The 8,205-nt window shown below is 38.3% G+C and overlaps 1 protein-coding gene across 1 annotated transcript; it reads right to left on the minus strand.

The window, feature by feature from the left end:
• Positions 1-310: 310 nt before the first annotated feature.
• On the minus strand, positions 311-7,013 carry MS3_00008925 (uncharacterized protein). Its single transcript, XM_051217268.1, has 2 exons — positions 1,509-7,013; positions 311-600 (listed from the first exon to the last, which is right to left on the minus strand). The coding sequence occupies exon 1, from the start codon at positions 6,669-6,671 to the stop codon at positions 4,803-4,805; it is 1,869 nt and encodes a 622-aa protein (XP_051064643.1). The 5' UTR covers positions 6,672-7,013; the 3' UTR covers positions 311-600; positions 1,509-4,802.
• Positions 7,014-8,205: the final 1,192 nt, after the last annotated feature.

Below are 8,205 nucleotides of genomic sequence, written 5' to 3' on the forward strand. Positions count from 1 at the left end.
AGACACCCAAAGTACTCAAGCTTAAGACTTTGTCCCCGCCTTCGTTTCAACTCATGCCTTTCTGGCCCGACAATATCGAAGCTTGGTTCTGCTACGCAGAAGCTGACTTTGATTTCTCTCGGTGGGAACAAAGCATATTAGAAGGTGTTACTGGTAGAAGCGTTGTCAAACACTGAATACCTGTATCATCCTCAAGCTGCTTCTTTTTACCTTCTGATTTCAAATAATAATAATAATAATAATAATAATAATAATAATAATAATAATAATAATAATAATAATTTATTCTCAAATAACAGATTGTTACAAGAGGCATGCCAGTTTACAGGCAAGATCAAATTGATACAAATGATACAATATACACTGTAATAAATTACATAACTGGGTTGATAATTTATAAGATATGAATGTCGATGGTTTGAATCAGTACCACAGTTGGCGCGCTTCATGAAAGTTGCGTTGCGAATGTGCGACTGATGGTCAAGGATAGGTCCATTGAAGGTATGAGCTTTTAGAAATCGCAACCTTATTTCCTTCTGGGATATCCAAGGCTTTAAGGATAATGCAGGATGAAGTCACCAGTTCCATATCTCAAGGGGGCTGAAAGAGGGAGCAAGTAAAAGAAAACACGAGAGGCAGAGTAGCCAATATTCATGAAGGAATGCTTAAGGTATGATTACTCAGTCTAATTTTCCTTTATTAAGGTATATGTTAAAAAAGAGCATTTTAATAGTTTAAAGAAAATAAGTGTTGACAAGGTGTGAGTGGACATACAACTGACAAATGGGAGCGATTCGGAAAAGAGCTGAGAGTATAAGATTATGTGTGATTATAAAATAAAATATAGTGCTAGAAACAGTATTGTGATATACATTTGGCTGTCTTCCCTTTAATATCGAAGCTATTAGAGCCCCTTTCGTTTTTTAAAATATTTTTCCCCAGTTATTATAGGGTCTTGATTAGACTTCGTATATTAGCGAATTGTCTAGTTTGCTTGTAATAGGATTTCTGGGTAGGAAGTGAAACCAATTCAACGTTCGTAACACGACTTAAAGAGGTATTTTGCGTGAATAGATCAGCTTCAACACCATAAGTTCGTGGCATCCCACTAAACCATAAGGAGCCGTAATTAAACAAAATGTTCTGCCCTACAGACATGGGTGGATTGAAGTTATCTCCCCACCTTCATGTTTGCTGGTCAGTAACGCCACCCTCCCTCCTTTTGTGATGTTAGGCTCTCTTACGTTTGTGGTAAGTATGAATACTGCTTTAATCAAAGCCTATAGTTGGAATACACTGTCTCTACTAGGTCCATGTTACAAGCAAATCAGATAGTTAAAAAAATTTGTTTTATGGGTTAGATGTCCACATAGTATATCACACTGCTATGAAAATAACTTATGGTTTAAAGAAGTAAGGACTAATAGCAAATCAAAAGATATGAGAGGGTATAAAATCGTAGGAAAAAAAATTTCAGGGTAAGACAAATAAAACATTGAGAAACTCACAAGACGTTGTGGCCAAATTTTGAACTTTGAATGGTCGGCCTTAGTAGATCAGCATTCATAAGATTGAGCTATCTGTCTACTTGCAGTGGAGTAAAAAAAAAAGGCATGACTTTTAGGAAGAATAATGTACATTTAACCTGTAGAGATTTGGGAACTGAAAGCTAGGGTTAGGAGCATGAAGTCATGATTAATAAACAATGAATAATAGGAAAGGATAAGCCATATGTTCTGTGATTTGGTTATATTCATATTAGTAACAGTCGGACTTGTTATAATTTTGTTCTTTCTAGATACTAGGCGGTCCGTAATAAAGTGCCTCATTGGTGGGCGGGAGTTCAAGGAAATGTTGAAGCTCTTTGGAGTCTAGAAATAGGGTTATTAGCCTTTTGAATCTGATAAACGTATCACAATTACGGATAGGCATTGGCAGCCTGTTCCACAATAAACTATACCGTACTGTAAAGAACTTACAACGCATTTGTTTTTGGTGTTTTACGGTAAGTAGTGTATATGCGTTGTTTCTAAGTCTATAGGCCGGGTCGTGGGTAATAGTCGGGCAGGAGGTTAGAAAGGAGAGCCCATATATCGCTTTGTAGAGAAATATTAAATTGTTTTTTAGCCTACGGTGCCATAAAGGTTCTAAAGATAGATGCTTACATCTGTCTGTGTAATCAAGATTCGAGTTGCATCCTAGTAGTTGACGTGTGAAACGTCTTTGAACATCTTCTACTCTTATCTTGTCTGTGATATTCATATTAGAGAATACAAAAGAGCAGTATTCAAGGGAGGGTCGTACACATATTTTGTAGAGAGTCAGTTTACCCTCTGTTGTGAAAAAGTTTTTCATTATAAAGCCAATTAGCCGTCTAGATTTAGAAATAATAGAGGAGGCATGTTCTTCAAAGTTCAGGCTTCCTGTGTAATTAATTCCTAAATCGCGTACTGATTCGAGTGTTTGGACTCTACTTTCATTTAAGTGAAGTTGCGGTTTATAGGGATGCTTTCCAAAGTGCATGATCCCGCACTTGTTGAGGTTTAATGGTAATTGCCATTTTTCACTCCATATAGTTAAGTTATTGAGGTCCTTTTGGATCTGGGATACACTTTCGCTTAGTGTCTCAGGCTTATAGCTGTATACTATTTTGAGATCATCAGCATATAAGTATGGTCTCCCAAATTCTATGGTGTTACATATATCGTTTATATACATAAGAAACAAAAGTGGACCTAATACGCTTCCCTGGATGACTCCACTGGTGATTGGTCTGGGGGACGAAAGACAGTCATTGTATTTTACCATCTGTTTACGTTCTGTTAAAAACGAAGCAAACCATGAGTACAGTGGGTTGTGTATTCCGAAGGACTTTAGTTTGACGAGTAGCCTTTTGTGTGGGACCTTATCAAAGGCTTTCTTAAAGTCTAGGAATAGAACTGATACAAGGAGTCCGCTGTCTCGTTTCATAGTTATATCATTCAGGTAGTCTACTAGGCATGTATCGCATGATCTGGACCTAAGAAATCCATGCTGGGAGGTCGAGATGAGATTATTAGTTATTAGATGTTGGACTACAGCCGCCTTAACTACTTTTTCCATCACTCTGGATACCACTGAAGTTATGTTTATAGGCCGGTAATTTTCAACGTTTGCTTCAGGTCCTGTTTTAATTTTGGGAATGATATGTGTAGTTTTCCAGGCAGTGGGGTAACACGCTGAAGAGAGTGATATCGCGAATAGTTTGAGAAGCAAAACACACATATCATCACCTCCACGTTTTAGCATGCTAGATGGAATACCATCTGGTCCATCAGTGTATGAGTGTTTCAATGTACTGATTGCCTTGGAGATATTTTGTACACTGAATTCTACATTAGTAATTTCACAGGGAGTTACTGGGATTGGTTCTGAATCATTAAATGGTTTTTCGTTAGTTAGTGAGAAACAAAAATGTTCACTAAATAATTCTGTGACAAGTTTAGGATCTTCGTATACTTGTTTGCCTTTAATGAATATACTCCCTCTCGGTTTAGAGCGTTTAAGTTTATTTTGGAGTAGTATGGTGAGTGCAGAGGAGTTATTATTAAGTTCAACTGCACGTTTTTCCTGTGCTACTGCTTTTTGTTTACTTATTTCCTCTGTTCGGACAAGTATTTCTGTCATCGTTACTAAAGAGGAAAAGTCATTTAAGTTGTGGAATTGAGTACAATGTCTTTGAAGACGTCTTCTTGTACTGACCGGTATATAGAGATCTTTGGAGAACGCAGGTTTACAGTATTCTAAAGGTGCGATGTTGTTGATGATACTTTTGATGTTGTGATAAAATATATTGGTTAATGTGTCGGTATTGTTTGAGGTAAAGAAAGTTCCCCAATCAGTGCTTCTTAGGTAATTGTGGAAGTTATTCCAATCAACCTTGCGATAGTTTCTACGAAGTGTTACGGTTTTGCTTCTATTGGTTGTGGTTTTTACATTAAGGCTGCATATGACAATGTTATGATCACTACCTGGGAACTTTTTTCCAATATACAAAGTATTGGGAATGAGGCCACTGGTAAAGACTAAGTCCAAGATGTTTTGATGTCTGGTAGGGCTATCGACATACTGAGTCCATTGTCCGAGCTCTAGACATTCAATAAATGATTCATAACGTCTCGGCGCTTTGACTGGCAGCCAAGAAATTTCGGGCATATTGAAGTCACCACAAATGAGCTTGCCTGTGAATGAGAGGGATGATGCTAGTGTGAATACCTCCGATAATACTGCTATATCATCTATTGATGAGTTAGGTTGACGATAAACACAGCCGAGCAGTAAGGTAACGGAATTCGACAGCTTTAATACAATCCACACCGAATCCTTCAGTTTGTTTAGTTCAGGCATATCACATAGTAGTGAGTTTAGGCTAGAGTGAGCGTAAATAAGGCATCCTCCGCCTCGTCCATTCAATCTGTCACTTCTATACAGGAAATAGTTATCAAAAGATATACTTTGGTCGGAAATATTACTGTTAGTCCATGCTTCAGATATCATAATAACTGATGGTTGATATATGGATACAAACAGGGCTAAATCCGTCTTTTTGTTGCAGATCGACCGAGCGTTGATAAGACATATATTAAGCAAGTGGCCTACTAAGTTAAAATGGGTGAGGGTATCTCGGATAAAGTCGTCGTAACCCTCGCGGGTGTGAGATGAGTTTGAAATGATGGATTGAATGTTCTTCATTAGCTCGGTATTTTGATAGCTAGATTTAGTGGGAGATGTATCAAATGAGCTAGTGGAGTTGATTGGGGAGTTTACCCAGGAGGAAAGGGTGGGAGTACTCTGTGATGGAAACTGTACGGAGGAAACAAATTTATGGTTTGCATGTGGTTTGAAATAACCTGGGCTATATGCTTCAACAGAGGTGTCACTAGGGGTCTTATTCCAAAAAAATCTTGTACAGGCCTACTGTGAAGTGTATGGTTATTTACAAAATAGTCTTGATGGTTAGACTCGTAGCCCCTGTTATGGCTATTTACGTTAGCATGAGAGGGGTCTGCTACGCGTAACTGGGAGGAGTTGCAACTGTTGTTATACATGGGAGCCGTTGTTATGTGATGGGTCGGTAGTAAAGGATATGAGGAGTTTTCTTTCTGAGAGTAATTACAGTTGCGATCCTGGGGAATGTAGGTAGGGTGTGGAGTGAGAAACCTATTATTACCATTCTTATTTATGGTTTTAGGCTTCAGGGGGTGATTTAGGTGGGCAGTTCTCTGGTAGTTTTCGTTAGTCTGCGTGTAAGAAGGCTTGCTACGTTGAAGCCCACCACCCATTTTGCAACTTAGAGGTGTTGAAGGCAAGTTATGCGATAGCAGCGGGGAGAACCTGTTCACTGTTCTTGGGATACCTATAGAGCAGTTGGGTTCAATCTTACGTGTTTCCCTACTCGGTATCATGAGTTTTGTCTTCCCACCCTTTATTTTCAGAGCTGGAGCCTTTCGTTGTCTTTGTGAGATGAACTTACGTTCATTCAAGTCTACTTGTGTAATATCTTTAGGAGGACAAATTTTCAAGTGTATAGGTTTAGTTGCACGTGTGTTGTTACACGACTCACATTTTAGTACATTACTGAACGAACAGCTGGGATTAGTCATGTCGTTATGGTTTTTGGTGTCAGTTGGGGTCCGTATCTTATCCAAAGGTTTCTGATCTGTAGACTCATCTAGATCAACAGAGTGATCAGCCGTATGTGGAGTGGTGTCATGCTTATTGTTCGTGTGTTCTAAACTATTTGCTGTGTTGCAAACTGTCTCAGACTGATTATTAACTGTAACACTCCCATTCAATTCTATCGCTTCGCGTCTTCTTACACGACGTTGACAGGGCGTAAGGTCTGGAGTGACTTTTATATTTTTGTATGGAATTAGTGAACTAATATTTTTGCTCGAATTAATAAACTGCTTAGCATCGTTACAACAGCCAAACATAAACAAAATGGGGCAAGTCGATCTGTCTGACTTTTTTCTAAGGCGGATGACTTTGCAGTTAACGTTCGGCATACCGCATTCTCTAAGGCAAATATCTCTTAGCTTAGATGGGTGTGTGCGGTCGGGAAGGTTATACACAACTGCATTGAAGGAGGACATCACTCTCTTCGTCACTTCTTCAGCCACAAACTCAAAAATACACTCAGCTTTAGTGAGTTGCTCAAGATTTCTGTCTGTATCAAGGCCCCATATATGAGTGAGGGGTGCTAATTGCTCAAGTTTGCCGTTAATTTCGGATAGAGAGTTTTGTAGCTGTCGGATGTCATTACTATATCTATCAGTATTTTGGTGCGTATGAGGTGGACCATTGGACTCTTTAGTTTTTGAAATTTTAGACTTAGGCCTTGGTAGCACATACTGTTTAGTAGATTGTGCTGACTTTTCAATACACGTAGGTATAGTGTCTTGTATGTCAACCAGTCTTACCGTTGGCATACTGCACGTAGAGATAGAGGGGTTGCGACATGGAGAATCTGGTGATGATAGAGATATTTGTGTACAATGCACATATTTTTCAGTAGTTAAAGGTTCGACATTGTCAAGCACTGAGTCGTCAGTTGTAGGGGTTACAGATTTGGACCTTTTATTTGGCTTAGAAGTTGGTGAAATTCCTCTTTTACTGGAGTTATTGGACATGATATGAATATAAGTGAGCACAGTGCTCGTTAAATTAAATATAATATCTGAGTATTAGTTGTTATTAAGTATTAACCTGGTTAACACTAGGATTAGAGACTGAGAGTATATAATAAATTGCAGACCTATTAACGACTTAAGTCCGCAATATGTACAATACGAACTGGTAATTGTCCGTCGAATAAAAATAAGTTTTTTCTTATGTTTCGAGGTGAGATGTTCCCGATGTACAGGATAGGATGATAATCACAGTATAATACACCCTACAAAAGAGCAAGTCGAAGAATTCCTAAACCACGTGAATAAAATGTTACCACTTTCAAAGTTCGCGCACGTCGTATTGAATTTAGCTTCGTAACTTGCCAATCTCCCTAATTTGGGAATAAATGTGCCTAAATGGGTGAACTTTGGGGATAATTTTGGTCTAGGGCGCCATCATCTGTTTGCCTGGAAGCAAAAAGAATAGTGAGCAGACTTAATCAGAATCATGGATAGATTGTGACATACCGGTGTCCTTGTCCCCAAAATTTCCTCAAACTTGGGAGATTGGGATGCTACCGACGCACATAAGAAGTCGAACTCTTACAAATTAGCTCGATCAATTACGAAATATAAGCTGTATAGTTCATTATATTCTTCTACATTGCAGTCGATGAGAGATAGATAACATTCACACCTGCTATAGAAATAATGATTTCACTACCCTGACGAACCAAACAATATGTACAGGTCCAACGAAGCCAAATGTTTTTTAAGAAGTAAGTAAGACTGTAGGTCCTCTAAAGCCAGTTTTTGTGTACTATTCTATACTATGGAAAATATACAGCGGAATACAACAGAGTGCGGAGACGTGACAGGAACTGTTCACTAAAAGAAGTAATTTGTAGTAGTGTTTTTAACTTAATTATGTATACAGCTTGTAAACGGATTTTTGTGCATCAAATATTGCTCTTCCTTCACCAGTAGTAATGATGCATCAATAAACGTTTGCCAAATTCTTTTTCACCGTAGTATCATGGGGAGATATACCGATAATCTTAACGGGTAACTGTTCGTGAAAGTTAAAAATGACTTTGTGTTTGCTTCATAAGTACCAGCTACATTACGAAATCTCGTAGTACTGGGTCCATTTAGAGGTTTCGCTAAAATATCGCGTTGTATATATGAGTTTCTTCACTGTGACAGTAAATTCGATTTATTTATTTATTTATTTATTTGAACACATAAATATTGGTACAAGAGAGCGCCAATATATATGCGCCACACAAAACAATGGGAATTCGAAGAGAAGTAGAAAGAAAAAAAAGAAGAAAAAAAAACTAAGGAACGCAAAAGAAAGAGAGAGTAATGACGAAGAGGTACAATCAGAAGAAATCTTTCAGTTAAGGAAGATACAACCACTTTTTATGAAGAAAGTAAAAGAAGGTTACAGCAGGATCGCCACTGGCTTCTATTCTGAGCCATATCTGATAACGTCTCTAGCCACTGTGTAGCACCATCTCTCGGACCCCAACCAGGGAGTCGTGAAGGACCA

Source organism: Schistosoma haematobium, chromosome 5, assembly GCF_000699445.3.
Source record: "Schistosoma haematobium chromosome 5, whole genome shotgun sequence".
Classification (NCBI taxonomy): domain Eukaryota; kingdom Metazoa; phylum Platyhelminthes; class Trematoda; order Strigeidida; family Schistosomatidae; genus Schistosoma; species Schistosoma haematobium.

Coding starts and splice junctions, on each gene's coding strand:
- MS3_00008925 (XM_051217268.1), bottom strand. CDS start 6,671: ATGTCCAATAACTCCAGTAAAAGAGGAATTTCACCAACTTCTAAGCCA.